We start from the raw sequence: 19,561 nt of genomic DNA, 5'->3' as shown, positions 1-19,561 counted from the left end.
TCTGCGATCCTACTGAAGAAAACAGAAGGAGCTTTAACCAGCATTCCACGTGGTCCTAGAGACTGCCAGTCCATAGCCCAAGGGCCATTGGATGACGACAGATTGAAACACAAGGAGAGAAGGTAGTATCAAGTCCTATGGCTCCTTATAAACCACAGAAAAAAGTTGCTACCAGAATATACTGCAATTCCACTGGTGCTTCCTTAATGCTCCTTGGAACTAGATCCATCTTCTCTGGTCTCACTTGACACTTTCCCTCAAAACTCCATCTGCCTGGCCCTTCCCCAAATCATATAGTAGCTCTTAAGCCACTGGAAGAACTGGAGCCAGCCTAAGGATTCCAAGTAGGAATTTTATGTTCCCTACAAATAAGAAATATAGGTAACAAGATGTTCATGATCCTGTGGCAGCCAGAAAGAAGGCTTGTCATTCACTGGGGGTGTAACTTTTATTCTTGGAACAGACATGTCTGATCAGGCTGCGATAGTCTAAGGGAAGGGATTACCTACACTCCATTTCTGCATTCTCCAGGAAGAAAAAGGCAGACAGCCAGGAAAAAGGGTGAGTAGAAACCCATTTGTTTGCATTTTTAGAAAAGCACATTTCTAAATATGATAGAAATTCATCACTCAATTGTGCTTATCACATACAGATGATCCTTGACTTATGATGGGGTTACATCCCAAAAATCATCATAAATTAAAACAATTGTAAGTCAAAAATTTGTTTAATAAGCTACCTAAGCTACCAAACATCTTAGTTTAGGCTAGCCTGCCTTAAAGATGCTCAGAACGCTCACATCAGCCTACAGCTGGGCTAACTCATTTGGTAACAGAGCACCGTGGAGTACCAGTTGTTTATCCTGGTGACCATGTGGCTGACTGGGAGCCATGGCTCATGGCTGCTGCCCAGCATCTCAAGAGGGTATCCTACCATATATCGCTGGCCTAGGAAAAAATCAAAATTCAAAATTCGAAGTACAGTTTCTACCAAACGCGTCTCATTTTTGTACCATCACAAAGTTGAAAAATCGTTACATCAAACCATCATTGTCAGGACCATCTGTATTCAATGTGACAAATCCCCTCAACTTTCATGCAACTAAGATTACTCCCAGACCTTGCTAACTTGGCACATGATCTCTTAAACAAGTCTCTAAACTTCTCTTTTTAAAGATTCATCAAAACCCAAACCTCATGCTATTACTGAACCAGTATCAATTTAAAAGTTTCCAATCAAAGAAGTTGTCAATGTTATTCAGATACTGAATAACAAATTCCTGTCCAAAATAACAATTCTTGTTCAAAGAGGAATTTCTCCAATATATCAAATCCAAACTGTAGAGTCACCAAGAAGAACAAACTAAAGGAATCCTTGCCATTTTATAACCTCTCTGGACAAAGAAAGGCTATAGATATTGTGAAAGATACACCCTTCAAAGAAAATGACTGAAGTTTCAGGTGAAAGATGAGACAGGACTTGACTGGCAAGTAAGATTCTAGTCCACTGGTATTTCTCAGAGGATGGATGACTTATACCTGAAGCCCTTATGAAAAGGAATTTAGAAAACACCATTAAATGCATCCAAGGCAGAGATCCCACAATAAAGTTGGATGAACCAAAGAAAACGAGCCAGATTTAGAGAAGAACCATACAAACAGAAACATCTAAATGGATAAAAGTTATAAACTGGGTGAGTTCTGACATGGAACACAAGGGTGTAAGAGTGGCAGTTACATGATCCAAGAGTATCAAGTGTTTTTCTCAACCCCATGGATCTCTCTTCCTAAATTCTGAATACCCAATTTGTAATTTTAATTTCTCTCTTAAGATATAGCCATAAATTCCCCGCCCCCCACCACCAGGTTAATGTTTTATTCCAGACACTCAGACTGTCTTCTCTTTCACCATCCATGTGATGGCTGACTTCATTGAATCTAGCAGCACAGAGGACACATCACATGCTCCCTGTCCCTTTATAAGGGCCTCCCACATTATCATCTAATCAAATAGGCACTTAATATAAACAAGGCACAACTTAGCCTAACTCACATCACCTCAGGTGTTTGACAATTAGACTACGAACAAAAATCACAAATTTCATTCAAACCCAGATGAGATGTTTATCTTTTCTATTTCTATAATTTCCAACATAAAAACTTAGCCTTAAAAAACAGAAACAACCTAATATGTTTTGTTCTGGTTGTTGATTTTAAGTATACATGAGATGGAAGTTTAGAATATGTTTTTATCTCCTATTTAGGAATGTTCATGTTTCTATTTCCTGTCTTTGGATACTTCCCAAGTACTTCTCAGCTCTTTTCAATGCTTCAAAGTTTAGCTGATTTCCTAAATTTACATCCTCAAGAACTGTGGCTTTGAAAGTAATACATAATTCACCAAAAAAATTTCCCCACATCTACTTTAGGTTTGAGTAAGCAGACCCCTGGATTGTAATATGAATATTTTAAACTTGTCTGATCAATTCTGAATACTCTATTTGTCACAAACACTGGAAGAATTCATGTTTAAAAATAAAACAATGCTCAGAACTTCAGGGGTGGAAACTGATGAGCTGTGTCATTCAAAGGTCCTTCTTGGCCTGCCAGCTTTATCAGACCAACAGAGACTCGCAGTCGATGAAAAGAGGTTTTCAAGTTAACAAAATGTGTAGCACCAAAGGATATTAGAAAGGAGGCTAAGGTGGTAAGTTAGAATGCAGAAAGTCACACTGCTTCCAGATAATTCCTAGAGTGTTTTTGTAGACTTTATGTAATGGAAAGGGTCTATTATAGCCATGTCCTTTTTCCTTAAGCTGAAAACTTCTTACAGAGTTTCATTGTTTAGGTTTTTGTATGTCTGACACTTGGAAAGATGCCTCTTTCCTGAAGACCACTAGAAACATGGCTGGAACGTTTTAATCACTCATGCTTATGTACATTTAACAACCCTACATTCGACTGAATTATAAAGACATTCTTATTTCTACACATGCACTGTCTTCTCATGTTCCTTCAATATGAAAACTCATGTGTATCCTCTTCCAGAGTAAAATTTCAGGTAATATATTTTTAGATGACAGGACTTTTCCTCCTGATGAACCTAAGAGGGGACCAGGAAATAAACTATTGGGGTTAAAGAAATGAGAAATTTTCTAAGATAGTCACATGCAACAATCCCACATTTGAATAAAAATGGTGAATATACAAGAGGGCGCAGTTGACTGTACTGCTAGAAATCACTGTCCCATTCCAATACCCCCAAAACACAGACTCTCAAAGAGTACACTGGCAACTCTACATTATAGATGTCACTTCTGCTTTCCTTTATCATGATTAGGGGTCACAGTAGATGAGAACTGTTCCTTAAGTGATGTATGTAAATATCTTTCTGCACACAATATCACCTAGGTAACAAAGTTTATATGCCATTGTCAACAGGAACAACTATGTTATGAAGAGGTGGACTCACTCCCGCTGCCCACTAACAAATGCTTCTAGAATGAACAATGGAATTTTAGAACTTGAAGGAACTTATCAACTGTCTAATCCAACCACTCACCTTGATCACACTGTTGAAAGAAATAAGAATCAAGGTCCTTAATCTCAGTACCGGATATTTTCAATATTGCAGGCCGATTGCCCATCAATTGAAGAGATGAAATTTTCCTCTCTGCTGTTTATTTTCATTTCTAAATACCACTCCAGCATCTTCCCTCATTTTATTCAGTCTTTCAGCCTGGGGATTTTTCCAGTAAGATTATGTCAACTAAATCCCTAGTGAACACTTTGCTGTCCATCCCTTCCTTTTCAGAGGTTCTTTTGAATGTGACCTTCATGGTATAAACCACTCAGTTATTTCCATTTCCTTTCACTGTCCTCTCATCTCCCTACTGCCCTCTGCTATGGCTGTTCCACAGACTCTATCTTCTACTCGAGTCTTCAATCTGCAACTTCTCTGTGACTGGCTCCCAGAAGCTCCCTGAGCTTCAGACTCTTGTCTCCAGGTGTTTCCTGCATATTTTCATGTTCCTATCTCCTCAAATGCAACATATCCCCTCAAATCACCTTCCTTACTGCATAATTTGCTCATCCTCCTAAGAATATCATCATGTCTCCAGTCATGCAAGTTCAGAACTTCAGTTATCTCAGTCTTCCACCTTTACCCACTCATACTGATTTTTGAAAATTCAATTTAATTGTGTTCCTTTTTGAAGTCATCTTTCTTTTGGTTCCCAGAAAAACCACCATAAACTAGGTTTTCATCAGCCTCTAACCAATCACCCTATCTTCAATTTATCTTCATTCTTGAACATCTATTTCATTGCATTAATCTGTTTGTTCAAAAAAATATTTCATTTTTCTTAACCAGGACCTTCTTCTCTAACTCGGTGGGTTTACTTACATTTTTGCATTGTACTTTCTCATTCCTATGCTTGCCCACAATAAATTCCACAGCTAGAATACACATCCTCCTAATTATCATCTCCAAATCCTGACTGCTTTCAGTGGTGGTTCAAGTCCAGTGTCTGCAGTGAAGCTTTCTGTTATGGTCCTTGAATTTACGATTTTAGTTATTCACCACCTTTCTTTGTGCACAATTTCCAATTACTTTATATATCAGCTTTCTGAATATATCTGTCTTATCTTCTTGGTATGGCTATTGGAACCAAATCATACATGTCTTTATCACTTCTGAAACTATCCCAATAACTGTATTACATTATTTATTATATATATTTAAATGAGGCATAGTAGTTAGGAGAATATTGGAGATAAAAATTCTGAGTTCTGCCTCTTGTTTTGTTCTTTCTTGCTGAGTGAACTTAGGCAAGCTACTCAAACTCTGTAAGCTTTCATATCTATAAAATAGACGTAATACGACCTACTTCATAGTGCTGTTGTATAGTACAGCTTAGCAGAATGTGTATGTATGTGTGTGTACACACAAACACACAACGTTTAACACAGTTTCTGGGCCATAGTGAATGCTTTTTAAACAGATGGCTAATTATAATTCTGCACACCATAGGCACTCCTTTTTGGTCAATAAACTGAAAAGGTCTAAATATGTTTTCATAATATGCTGTCAAGATTCCATTTCATGTTTTTTACACCATTGATTATCATACTGATATAGTTAGGCTTTGAGTCCCCAACCAGATCTCATCTTGGATTGTAATCCCCAGGTGTTTAGGGAGAGACCTGGGGGGAAGTGATTGGATTATGGGGGCAGTTTCCCATGCTGTTCTCATGATAGTGAGTGAGTTCTCACAAGATCTGATGGTTTTATAAGTGTATGACACTTCCTCCTACACACTCTCACTCTCTCTCTCCTGCTGCCATGCAAGATGTACCTGGTTCCCCTCGCACCATGATTGTAAGTGTCCTGAGGCCTCCCCAGCCATGTGGAACTGTAAGTCAATTAAACCTCTTTCCTTTATAAATTACCCAGTCTCAGGTAGCTCTTTAAAGCAGTGTGAGAACAAATGAACACACATATTTAATAAAAAATTACTTTTCTAAGCTGCATTCCAGAAGAGTAGGAAAGAGACTTTCAATCTTCAAGCTGTGCCCAGTTGACAAGACCTAGTGTATAAAACTCTGTACAGCGCGGTGGCTCAAGCCTGTAATCCCAGCACTTTGGGAGGCCGAGACGGGCGGATCACGAGGTCAGGAGATCGAGACCATCCTGGCTAACACGGTGAAACCCCGTCTCTACTAAAAAATACAAAAAACTAGCCGGGCGAGGTGGCGGGCGCCTGTAGTCCCAGCTACTCGGGAGGCTGAGGCAGGAGAATGGTCTAAACCCGGGAGGCGGAGCTTGCAGTGAGCTGAGATCCGGCCACTGCACCCCAGCCTGGGCGACAGAGCAAGACTCTGTCTCAAAAAAAAAAAAAAAAAAAAAAAAAAAACTCTGTACAGACCAGTTTCATCCATACACATAACCCGATCAACCATGATTTTCAGCAATTACCATTTTAATAATGGAGTTAAAGCAGAACTAAATAATTTTTTGGGAAGGCTAGAAAAGTTTCCAAATAGCCAAGTCAATAGGTACAGGTTTGGTGACATAGGATTGCCAGCGCCTGTCAAAAACTGAAACTCAAGGATTAGTGACCACAGTCAGCTTTTCCTATGAAGAAAGCCATGAACTTTCCTTCAAGCAACAAGGCTATAACAAAGTCTAATCAATAGCTTTAAAAAACACAATGGAAATGTTGCAATATGGTACATTAAAAACTAGCGACCTGGCCTTTTTTGGCTGAAGTAATTCTTTTTTTTCCCTAATGAAAGAGTCTTTTCTCCTTTGTGCAGCAGGTCACAACTTTCCTAGGTTAACTCATACTGTATTTAAAATATCAGATGCTACACCTCCACCTCCACAAAGGTTGCAGGAAGTTTCTACCAGAAATATCTATGATCTCGCGAAGGGAGGCTCCACCCACATATAGAAAGTCAAAGCCACTGTCTCCCTCTGCCTTGCCTCATACCTCCCACAATGATGAGCAGCCACAGGGAAAATCTCTCTCTACACCATCAGCCAAACAACTTTCCTTCTAGTACCCCAGCTTCGTTATTTCTGCACCCCTAGGCAGGAAAATTGCGAGGTCTTACCGCAGATGTTAGACGCGCAAGAATTTCATCACTGCTTTCTTCAGAGTCTTCAATTTTCTGATGAGACCTTTGGGAAAAAAAAGGACAAATTACTTTTCAGTTTTGGTTGCTCAAATTTATCTACCCAGTTAGGAGGAATAAAGGGCAAACAATGTAATTGTTATTATATTAGAGAAAGTACTCATGCTTTAACAAAGGTTGTGTCAGTAACGCCATAGGAACATAATCCTCTTGCAGGCCAAATGTTCTCACAAAATCAATTAGCAAGAACCTCTTTACAATGTACCACTTGAATCCTGAGGATGGAGTATTACTCACCCCATGATACAGCAGAATAACCCTGACATGCCAGTTTTACATATATGGGCTTGCACAGAAGGTAGATGCAAATAAAAGGTGGTTAAGTGCTGAAATTCCCTCTAAATCTAAATGAAATCCAGATTTTGAAAATATGAAATGTGAACTTTCCACTAAAATTCAGTTGCAGCCAAAACAAACTTACTATAAAATGGTATCATCATAGGCCTAATACCACCATGGGAATTATGAGGAATACAAAAACGCAGAAGTTTTGTATAGCTTTGTATTTGCCTTTTTAAGAGATTACTGCCCAACTAGGAAGCTAAGAATATTATGCATATGTTAAACAACTAATGCGATGTGTAACAATGTAAGATCAGTTTGTTTATTTGTTTGGGGAAAATGATCTTTTTAACTTAATTCATGAAAAAAGGCTTCACCAAATGTATATTCTAACAGACAAAATTATCTACTTCTGAAGAACAATCTTATATACTATATTTTTTCCTAGTTTGGTCAAAGAAAAAAATTGATTAATACAACTGAATATATAAAATTGTCTTCAAGATCTATTTCCACAAGCAATCCCTTTCAATATACGCTGTGGACAGTAGGGACTGGAGGTAACTGCCCTGCAGAGCAGCAATATCAGCATCACAGTCCAGTGACTGATTTCAATCTCAGTAACTACAGTGTGTCAGCTGGAATGCCAGCCTTATGGGGCAAAAGGGCTTCTCCCAGCTCACAGGACAGCTGGGAAGCAGGTCCTTAAGAAGGGAAAAGCCAGTTGGATCAATTCTGTCATTGCCTTCTTGTTTCTGCAAATGTTATTAAACCCTTTTCCAGAAAGAAAATCCCACCCTTCAAATCACAGCAATGCATTACAAACCACTGCCTTTACAAAAATTGCAAGATACAGGTATGAAGCAGTGCTGATGTTGTCAAATAACTTAAGCACTCATGCAGCAAAGTGTGTGAGATGCTTGCTAACAATCCGCTCAATAAAAACTGTGGGAACTGAGCATTATAACTTGGGATCGTTTTTTCAAAAAGGTTACCTAGATGATGAATATTTCAAATAAGCTTTATTATTAAGATTTTCTATTCACAAGGCTTCTGTAGTTATACTGAGAAGAGACTGGAAACGCTTTATAACCTCAACCACCAAACCAGATTTATATGATTAAGCTGAGGCTACTCAACAGACAGGAAATTAAGAACCAAAGGCACTAAAGGCAAGAGAACCAAACAACGGCTTCTGCTGCTTTGTCTGTGTCTGTAGTGACGCATGGGCTGGTCGTGCCTTTTCATGTTTCTCAGACCCCAACAGATACCTGAAGTATTAGCTAATGGGCATGAGGTATTTTGCACTAGCACAGATTCTCTCATGAATCTGCTTTCAACAAGCTGCTAAAAGGAACTCAAAATTCCAAGAGAAGCTCTTGTGTACGAGACTGATAATGGCTATCTCATAATTAATGGTTGAGCTGCTGCTATTTTAGTGGCAAATAATTTAGTCCCTGTTCCGAAGTAAAACTGTCTTTCATTGATCTTCCAGAACAAATGAAGCCTTAGCAAAAACATTTCTTAAGGAAATATGTGTAAGAGGGACAGAGTGATGATCTCCCAAGAGCTGTCCCACAGCCCATATCCCATTGTTATCACCTCAATCACCAAGATTTAAGCCCAGAACTCCCAAGTATGTCTCTAGCTTCTGGCTCTCCCCTGAGCTTGCCTTGTTTTTCCATCTGCCTTCAAAGTGGCTCTATGTGGCAATTCCAGGAACTTTATTTTCACCCACGTGGGGACCTTACAGGCTAACTCAACCTAACTCACACTGAACTCCTCTCTTACCTCCTGCCCTCAGCTCTCCCCTAGGAATTACAGGCCCTGTTCACCCTAGAGCCATCCCTTCCCTCCTCACTCCGGCCTTTGGGAAGTCACCAGATCCTCTCACTTCCCTTCCTTCCCTGCCAAGCCTCTTTGACAGTCTAGGCTTCGCTTGAACAAAGTATTTACAAATTATTTTACTTTGCTTGAACAAATTATTTGTTCAACTTCGCTTGAACAAATTATTTTAACCACCTTCTAACAAGCTTGTCTCTGGCTTCTCTTCTTGTACCCAGATACCTACAGACACCAGGACCACCTTTCTAAAACCCAGATCTGGTCCTGCTCTTCTCCAAACTCCAAACCTTCAGGGATTTTCTTCACTGCCCACTGAGGGCTCTAGAATTCGGAAATGCTCTTCCTTCCCTGCTAACATGCCCCATGCCCCACTGCACCAGCAGGCACCTGTACCTCACCCGGTATAAAGGAAGGTCATGAGGGCAGGACTGGTAGTAACAGGCAACAGTGGAAGAGCCTGAAAAGGGGGAAAGAAGAGAGAAGACAACACTCGGCTACTCTCCTTTCTTTCACCACTACAGTCATTTTTAACTTAAACCCCCTCCTCAGCTCTAGGCCAAATTGCCCAAAAATACCAGACTCTTTTCCCCAGCAAATGTATCTTTTACAAAATTTAAACACATTCTGTTTTAATGTACGTAAATACTTTTCAGTGCAACCCAGGAAAGACAAAGTTCTCACTTACCCGATCAAAATAAATAAGGAAACAGATGCAGCAGAGGAAAAGCAAGTGTAATACTTGCATGTTTTCCATTATTACTAAAGGGGGCTGTGCTGCTCAGTGAATGAGAGAGAGAGAAGCTGTGGGTCTAGTTTGTCAGTGATTAGAGAAAGAAAAGAAAGAAACTCCTACTGGAATCGGCAGGTAATGACAGTGACAAGTGACATAAGAGAGAAAGAGAAGAGAAATGGGGTGACCCCTGGAAGGAAGATCTCTCCCTGAGGGTTTATGCCAACAGATGCTCTCCGTTAGGAATTCCCTGGGTTACCTTTCAAGGTCTCTGCTTACCAGTACCCCAAGCCAGACCTGGTAATTCTCCAGGGGAGAGTGCTGAGTCCTGGTGCTCTAGGCAGATGTCTCTGTAAGTTCAAGAGATCTGCAATATCTAAGGGTGTCATTGTGAGGATGCAGAGATGACAAAAACCTATGGTCCTCCACCCTCATCCCTCTAACCATCAAACTGGATGTGTTATCATTATGTCCACTCCCACCCGAAAGGAAAATAACAAAAAGCCCTGCCCTTCCTATAGTCCTTCTCACCTGAATTGATGGCAACTCCATCCTTCCAATTGGAAGCCATCCTTGAACCCCTTTCTCTCATACTCTGCCTTGTATCCACCCTGAAATCCTATTGGTTCTTCAAGACATATCTCTCACCTGACCACGTCTCACCACCTCCATCACTACCACTGTGGTCCCAGCCACAATATCTCTCACCTGGACCCAGGAGCCAGCGTAGTCTTGCTAAAATGTAAGTTAGTTCATGTCCCTCTACTCAAAATCCTTGAATGACTTCCCATCTCACTTAGCATAAAGCCAAAATATTTTCATACTTAAAAATATGCAATTAACAAAGACATATATTCAAGGTGTGCAACATGATTATTGGTGAATACACTGTGATGATTAGCATAATCAAATTTATTACATACCCATCACCATTCATGCTGTACATTAGACCTCCAGAACTTGCTCAATTTATAAATGAAAGTTTGTATGCTTTGATCAACATCTCCCCATTTTCCCCACCCATGATGTCTATATTCTGGACAAGTATGTTTTGCTTAATAAAGCAAATTCCTATGAAAAAAGAAGTGTGATGGTAGAAGAATGAGAATTAGATTTTTCTTGAGATCTTTGATATCATGAATACAAACACTGTTCACCTTCTCAAGAGAAGATAATTTTTCATAGCATCTGGCTACTAGTTACGCTTACAGAAAAAAGTACTCAATGGGAATTATGAATGTGAAAGGTTTCATTAAGGGTCCGGAGTGTATAGTTATACTTTAATCTAAACTGAATAAAATTAGATTTTTCACATTTGATTTTGAGGATTTGAGTATTGTTTAATATTTAATTAGATGGTTCAATTTCAAATGCTAACATAATCAGGCCTAGATGTCCAATTTTTGCAAAATTCCTGTATTACTCTTAAATATAAATGTACTCTGATAAAGATAAGCAATCTGTTCCCACGCCTGGAATAAGCCTTGTCTATAAACAATGGAAATTTTGAAGGACTTACTGTTTCCTTGAGAGAAGAGGTAATGAGTAATCACAAAGACTAGGACTAGCTGATTTCATAACACTTTTTACAAAAACAGTTTAAAGTAATAAGTGGAAATTTTGTTCACTTACAATGCCAATACAAATCTTATGCCAAGTTCCATCACAAAAATTTTCTGAAAAATAATGACGACAACAAAAAAATGTTTGTTTACCCACACAGTATTTCCTCCTCTCCAAGTGTCAAGAGGATCTAATTAGGAAAAGTTAAGTTAGGAGTACAAAAGGTAGGCTTCGAACATCAGAATAGCAGACTTGAACTTAAGTTCTCTGGCCAGAGAGTGTGAATCCATCACCATTTCAGAAAATAAAGAGGCCAAGGGATGTCTCATGTTGCTAATAAACATCAGGTAGAAAGAAAAAAACAGGCAGGATAAGGAGAACAAAGGAGGCAGAAGTAAGGGGGTGGTGGAGGTGCTATTTTGTACGGGGTGGTAAGAGGAGACAGGGACCTGAATTTTGGGAACCACTACTGTGAGATGATACTAAGTACATGACTGGGTGAGGGCACATCCAAAGTGAAAGCAGAAAAATAAGAGAAGTCCAAGACTGACCTCTACTGTGTTTAGAGGTCACTGCTTCAAAATGTAGGTTTCATTATTTAGGGACAGCCAGTCTGAATAATCTGAGGCAAACAGTTCAGGAGATGACTGGCATCAAAAAGACAGTTTTTTTACTCACAGTTTCCAAGAGGAGGGGGGATGACACACAAGGAGGGGCCACACAGGGAGGCACAGTGTCAATCAGGAGGCAGCGGATATGGGGGAAAATGTGGGAAAGAACCTTTATTATGGTTTCCCCAGAAGAGAATGGGTGAGGGTGAGGCAGGGTAAACAGGCTGAGGATGGACTGTTTGATTAACTTCAGCAAGACCAAAAGCACAGGGACTGCTCCTAGTTGTTTGGTACCTGGAGCTGGGGTGATTAGGGCAGGTGAAAAGCAGCCCAGAAGGTGAAAGCCCAATAAAAAAAGTGGTTATGTTATGAGCTCTGGAATGGCTGGCTTACCTATGAAAGGTGGCTCCCAGCAAAGCTAGCAGGTAAGTTCTCTACTATCTCTAGGAATGGACTATTCCTGGGATGGGCAGTCTCCCCAGGGTCAGCAAGGCCCCAGATGTCAAAGCACTGAAACACAGTTAATACAATCAGGAAAAGGAAGAATTAGCAAAGAAGCCTTAAAAGCAGCAGCTAGTGAGACAGAAGAGCCAAGAGATGTTATCCCAGGGGCCAACTGGAAAAACTGCTTCCAGAAGGACATGATCAATTGTGCCAAATGCTGCTGTCATGTCAAGTAAGATGAGGACTGAAAAATCAACATTTTGGCATTTGGCAACATGGAAGACTTTTGTAATCTTGACAAGGTTGCCTTCAGTGGAGTGGTACTGTTGAAAGCCTGAATGGAGTAGATTCAGAAAAGAATAGCAGAGGCAGAGAAAGTAACCATCAACATCTTTTGAAGAGTTTTGCTGTAAAAGGGAACAGAGACATTGTGCAGCAGCTAGAGGGAGATATAGGGAAATAGCAACACATGCTGAAAAGAACAATTCAGTAGAGGAAAAAGCTGATAGAGGAGGAAAAAAAAAGAGACTTCAGAAATGAGATCCTTGAGTAGGGGTGCAGAGATGGGATCAGTGCACAATGTGAGGAAACTGACCTTAAATAAGAATGTGGATCATGCATCCATTTTGATCAGGAGCAAAGATAGAGTCCACCAATATAGATGCAGGCAGGTTGACAGATTTGGTAAATAAAACATGAGAAAGATAGTTTTTAAAATGTTCCTCTCAATGAAATAAAAAGCAAGGAAAAAGAGGTAAGAGGGGAGCAATTGTGATACAGTTTTCTAGGAGACTGAATATACCAAGAAATGAACAGGACCATGCAGCAGCATCGAAGACCCCTCAAGATTAAAGGCCATGAATATAAAATGAGACTGATCATCCTTAGACTCCTTAATGAACCACCTCTTCCATCTACCTTTAAAATCTAACAGAACAAGATGTTAGACGACCATGGCAAGTGATGGCTAAAGAGAAAGGAAGTATTGATCCTGTGATTTTTCTATGTATATAACTATGTCATCTGCAAAGAGAGATGGCTTTATGTTTTCCTCCAAATATATGCCTTTTATTTCTTTTTCTTGACTTTTTGCATTGGCTGGAGTGGACCAGGTGTACTAAGAGAAGATATATTAGCCTTGTTCTGAGTCCTAGTAGGAAAGCATTTAGTCTCTTACCATTAAGTATGATGCAAGCTATAAACAGAACCAAAGACAAGAACCACATGATTATCTCAATAGATGCAGAAAAGGCTTTTGACAAAATTCAACAGCCCTTCATGCTAAAAACGCTCAATAAATTCGGTATTGATGGAACGTACCTCAAAATAATAAGAGCTATTTATGACAAACCCACAGCCAATATCATTCTGAATGGGCAAAAACTGGAAAAATTCCCTTTGAAAACTGGCACAAGACAGGGATGCCCTCTCTCACCACTCCTATTCAACATAGTGTTGGAAGTTCTGGCTAGGGCAATCAGGCAAGAGAAAGAAATAAAGGGTATTCAGTTAGGAAAAGAAGAAGTCAAATTGTTCCTGTTTGCAGATGACATGATTGTATATTTAGAAAACCCCATTGTCTCAGCCCAAAATCTCCTTAAGCTGATAAGCAACTTCAGCAAAGTCTCAGGATACAAAATTAATGTGCAAAAATCACAAGCATTCTTATACACTAGTAACAGACAAACAGAGAGCCAAATCATGAATGAACTTCCATTCACAATTGCTTCAAAGAGAATAAAATACCTAGGAATCCAACTTACAAGGGATGTAAAGGACCTCTTTAAGGAGAACTACAAACCACTGCTCAGTGAACTAAAAGAGGACACAAAGAAATGGAAGAACATACCATGCTCATGGATAGGAAGAATCAATATCGTGAAAATGGCCATACTGCCCAAGGTTATTTATAGATTCAATGCCATCCCCATCAAGCTACCAATGAGTTTCTTCACAGAATTGGAAAAAACTGCTTTAAAATTCATATGGAACCAAAAAAGAGCCCACATCTCCAAGACAATCCTAAGTCAAAAGAACAAAGCTGGAGGCATCACGCTACCTGACTTCAAACTATATTACAAGGCTACAGTAACCAAAACAGCATGGTACTGGTACCAAAACAGAGATATAGACCAATGGAACAGAACAGAGTCCTCAGAAATAATACCACACATCTACAGCCATCTGATCTTTGACAAACCTGAGAGAAACAAGAAATGGGGAAAGGATTCCCTATTTAATAAATGGTGCTGGGAAAATTGGCTAGCCATAAGTAGAAAGCTGAAACTGGATCCTTTCCTTACTCCTTATACGAAAATTAATTCAACATGGATTAGAGACTTAAATGTTAGACCTAATACCATAAAAATCCTAGAGGAAAACCTAGGTAGTACCATTCAGGACATAGGCATGGGCAAAGACTTCATGTCTAAAACACCAAAAGCAACGGCAGCAAAAGCCAAAATTGACAAATGGGATCTAATTAAACCAAAGAGCTTCTGCACAGCAAAAGAAACTACCAGCAGAGTGAACAGGCAACCTACAGAATGGGAGAAAATTTTTGCAATCTACTCATCTGACAAAGGGCTAATATCCAGAACCTACAAAGAACTCAAACAAATTTACAAGAAAAAAACAACCCCATCAAAAAGTGGGCAAAGGATATGAATAGACATTTCTCAAAAGAAGACATTCATACAGCCAACAGACACATGAAAAAATGCTCATCATCACTGGCCATCAGAGAAATGCAAATCAAAACCACAATGAGATACCATCTCACACCAGTTAGAATGGTGATCATTAAAAAGTCAGGAAACAACAGGTGCTGGAGAGGATGTGGAGAAATAGGAACACTTTTACACTGTTGGTGGGATTGTAAACTAGGTCAACCATTATGGAAAACAGTATGGCGATTCCTCAAGGATCTAGAACTACATGTACCATACGACCCAGCCATCCCATTACTGGGTATATACCCAAAGGATTATAAATCATGCTGCTATAAAGACACATGCACACGTATGTTTATTGCGGCACTATTCACAATAGCAAAGACTTGGAATCAACCCAAATGTCCATCAGTGACAGATTGGATTAAGAAAATGTGGCACATATACACCATGGAATACTATGCAGCCATAAAAAAGGATGAGTTTGTCCTTTGTAGGGACATGGATGCAGCTGGAAACCATCATTCTTAGCAAACTATCACAAGAACAGAAAACCAAACACCGCATGTTCTCACTCATAGGTGGGAACTGAACAATGAGATCACTTGGACTCGGGAAGGGGAACATCACACACCGGGGCCTATCATGGGGAGGGGGGAGGGGGGAGGGATTGCATTGGGAGTTATACCTGATGTAAATGACGAGTTGATGGGTGCTGACGAGTTGATGGATGCAGCACACCAACATGGCACAAGTATACATATGTAACAAACCTGCACGTTATGCACATGTACCCTAGAACTTCAAGCATAATAATAATAATAATAAAAATAAAAATAATTTAAAAAAAAGTATGATGCAAGCTATGGGTTTTGTATAAAGTCTTATCAGATTGAGGAAGTTCTCTTACATTTCTATTTTTCTGAGAATTTTTATCATGAAGGTTTAAATTTTCTCAAATTCTTTCTCTGCATCTATGAAATTTATCATATAATTTGTCTATTTTTAGTCGGTGAATATGGTGAATTACATCAAATGATTTCTGAGTGTTGAGCCTTCCTTGGATTCCTGGGGTAAACTTCCCTTTTTCATAATGTATTTATAATTTTTATACATGAGGAAGATTGTGTCTATACTAATGAGTCACATTGTTTGTTTTTTTTTTTTGTTTTTGTTTTTGTTTTTTTTTGAGACGGAGTTTCACTCTTGTTGCCCAGGCTGGAGTACAATGGTGCAATCTTGGCTAACCGCAACCTCTGCCACCCCAGTTCAAGCAATTCTCCTGCCTCAGCCTCCCGAGTAGCTGGGATTACAGGCACACGCCACCACGCCCGGCTAATTTTTTTGTATTTTAGTAGAGATGGGGTTTCTCCATGTTGGTCAGGCTGGTCTCAAACTTCTGACCTCATGTGATCCGCCCACCTTGGCCTCCCAAAGTGCAGGGATTACAGGCATGAGCCACTGCACCTGGCCTTGTTGTTTTCTTTCTCTGAAATCTGTCATGACAGTGCTGGTCTCATAAAATGAATGTGAAACAGTCACTCCTCTTCAATTTTCTGAGAGACTGTATAGAAATGACATAATTTGTCTATGGCCATACAACCCTGACGGTGCCCGATCTTGTCCCATCTCAGAGGCTAAGCAGGATTGGGCCTGGTTTGTACTTGGATGGGAGAAATGACATAACTTATTTTTTAAATGTTTAGTTAAATCTGTCAGTAAACTTAAGTAAGCCCATTGTTTCCTTGTTTGAAGTGTATCAACTACAAATTCAATTACTTTAGTATACATAATTCTATTCAGATTCTTCTTGAAGGACCATAGGTAGTTAATCTACCACTTATGTAGCTTTTCCTTTATTCCTGAATTTCCAACTTTCCCTCTGATACTGTTTCTATTCAACCTGAAAATTTTCCTTTAGATTTCTTTTAGAAAAGGTAAGCTAGTAACAAATTCTGTTAGTTTTCCTTCATCTGAAAATGTCTATTTCACCTCCATTTTTAAAAACTATTTTCACTGTAGAGGATTGACAGTTTTCTCCCCACTCCCCACCCCGCCACACACACACTTTGAAGACTTTCTTCCACTAACTTCTGGCCTCCATGGTTTCTAACATAAAACCTCTAATTATTTGAATCATTATTCCTCCTGTAGGTAACGTGTCATATTACTCTAGCTACTTCCAAGATATTTTCATTATTTGTTTCTTAGTTGTTTTTAAGTATCTAGCAGTGTGTTTCTCTGAGTGCTCCTGTTTGGGGTTCACTGGACCTCTTGAATCTACAGATTTGTCTCTCACGGAATTTGGGAAGCTTTTGGCCATTATTTCTTTAAAAGTTTTTTTCTGGGCCGTGTGCGGTGGCTCAAGCCTGTAATCCCAGCACTTTGGGAGGCCGAGACAGGTGGACCACGAGGTCAGGAGATCGAGACCATCCTGGCTAACACGGTGAAACCCCGTCTCTACTAAAAAAATACAAAAAACTAGCCGGGCGAGGTGGCGGGCGCCTGTAGTCCCAGCTACTCGGGAGGCTGAGGCAGGAGAATGGCGTGAACCTGGGAGGCGGAGCTTGCAGTGAGCTGAGATCCAGCCACTGCACTCCAGCCTGGGCGACAGAGCCAGACTCCGTCTCAAAAAAAAAAAAAAAAAGTTTTTTTTCTGCACCAATCTCTTTGTCCTCTCCTGGGATGCCAACATGTGTTAGACTTTACTACACTGTCCACCAAATCCCTGAGACTATTCATCTTTTTCAATTTTTTTTTTTTCTTGTCCTGCACACTGGATAATTATAATGATCTATCTTCAGGTCACCTCTATTTTGCTATTGAACCAATTCAACAAATTTTTAACTTCAGGTATATTTTTCAGTTCTAAAACTACATTTTTTTTTTATTTTCTATTTCTTGACTAAGAACTTCTATCTCTCTATTCATTTGAAATTTGTTTACTTAATGGGGCATAGTTAAAATAGCTGTTATCAAGTCTTTAATAATTCCAATATCTGAGTCATCTCAGGGTTGACATTACTTGTTTTTCCTTTGACAAATGGTCATATTTTTCTGATTATTTTGTGTCAAGTAATTCTGTATTATATTCTGGCCATTTTGAACATAATGCTCTACAGCCTCAATGATTCCAGCTGCAGTTCAGTTTTCAATGCCTTTTCCATGGTACCTTGGGTCTGTCCCACAGATGTCCATCTCAGGAAACTCACATTTGTATAGTTCATACACAAAATTAATGAATCGCTTCCCTAGGTTTCTCCTCTCCTGGACTCCCCTATACTCTCAGACTAGCTGCGGCTCCTCTGCCCAGCTCTGACCAAAACCAAACAGAGTTTCTCCTTGTCTATTATCTGCCTGCACTGCCACCACCACAGAGCTCTGAACCTGGGACAAACCTGTAAGAAAAAAGGAGAATCAAGACAAGGATTTCTCCATCCACCCCATCCCATCACACTCTTCAAAACTATAGGGGCCCATTTTCCTGATTTTTCTTGCCAGAAATATGAGGTTTCTACTATAGATTTTGACAACTGTGCCACCACTGATCTCCCATTCTACAGCTGGGGCCTGCCTTTGAGGCAAAGCTGTGAAATAAAAGAAACGAAAAGGGAAAACTCACACCAGTGTAGGTCACTTCTCCAAAGTTTCACTTCGTTCCATAATCTGCCTGCTTTTATTTACTTTCGAGAGGCCTCGGGTAGTTATTGTCTGTATTTTATCTAGAGGTTTCAGCTGTAATCAATACAAGAGATAGTAGACTTGCTCCATCTTGGCCTGAAGCTGTAGCTCCATCAGTAGATTATTCTTCATAAGACTCTTCAATGGAATTCGTTATCTTGCCATAGTTAACGTCTCATAAACAAGAGGCCAAAAAGTCAAGGTTTTCAGGGAAAAAATTAAGAGTAGATAGGCTGAAAATATGCATGTCAGTTCTATTCTTAAATGTAATAAGATAATGAAAATGTAGAAAACACAAAAGACAGGAATAACCTATAACAAAAACTAATTTTCAAAAGTTGGGAAGAGCTGAATATTCCACAAAGTAATTACAGATTTTTTTTATAAATTTAGAAATTAACTGTACGAAATATTTTCATTTCTCAGGAAATAATTTTGGTTTTTTTCCCACAGCTTCAGAATCTTCGTGATAAGCTCCTAGGTATCACTTGTGGCACCCAACTTCCCAGCTTGTTATCTATATGAACTGAGCTCAACCCCTGTTAGTCGCTGAAGGCCTTACATTATTTACATATCGTCATATCCCTCACAGGCCCAAACACGGAAGCTTAAGATCAGTAGATGCCTGGTGAGTAAGTCACTCCACGCAGTGCAGGTGACAAGTGGTTGTCTTTTCCCAGACCCTCTGCTCCCTCTTCCTCTTCCTCACCTAAACATTAAGAGAAGCAAATTCCACAATCTTGTAAATCCCTTGTGGATACCAATATGTCTGAAGCTAAATTTGTGAACTTTTCAGAAGTGTCAGCCAAGTGGCGACAGGCAGCATGTTTGGTAAAATCTTTTTATCACAGTAATATTAGCCAGTCAGGACAGACAGGGGGTTGTTTCAGCAGAAGCCATGAGGCTTAACAGGGTGCATATGGGAGCCACAGCCAGACCTTAGGAGCATCAGCAATGCCAACAGACATCTAGGAAGGCCAATCAGCCAGGCGGCACCACCAGGCATTAATCAAGCTGACACCCAACTTACACCAG

General features: G+C 39.7%; 1 protein-coding gene across 1 annotated transcript in view; it reads right to left on the bottom strand.

The window, feature by feature from the left end:
- The window catches only part of RAPGEF5 (Rap guanine nucleotide exchange factor 5), a 243,076-nt gene that overhangs the window by 169,939 nt on the left and 53,576 nt on the right, over positions 1 to 19,561 (bottom strand). The window contains 1 exon segment of the mRNA NM_001194158.3: positions 6,618 to 6,684. Coding sequence (NP_001181087.1) covers positions 6,618 to 6,684 — 67 coding nt within the window.

This window comes from Macaca mulatta, chromosome 3, assembly GCF_049350105.2.
Source record: "Macaca mulatta isolate MMU2019108-1 chromosome 3, T2T-MMU8v2.0, whole genome shotgun sequence".
NCBI lineage: Eukaryota > Metazoa > Chordata > Mammalia > Primates > Cercopithecidae > Macaca > Macaca mulatta.
The sequence above is the reverse complement of the archived record's forward strand: the minus strand, read 5'-3'. Positions and strand labels throughout refer to the sequence as shown.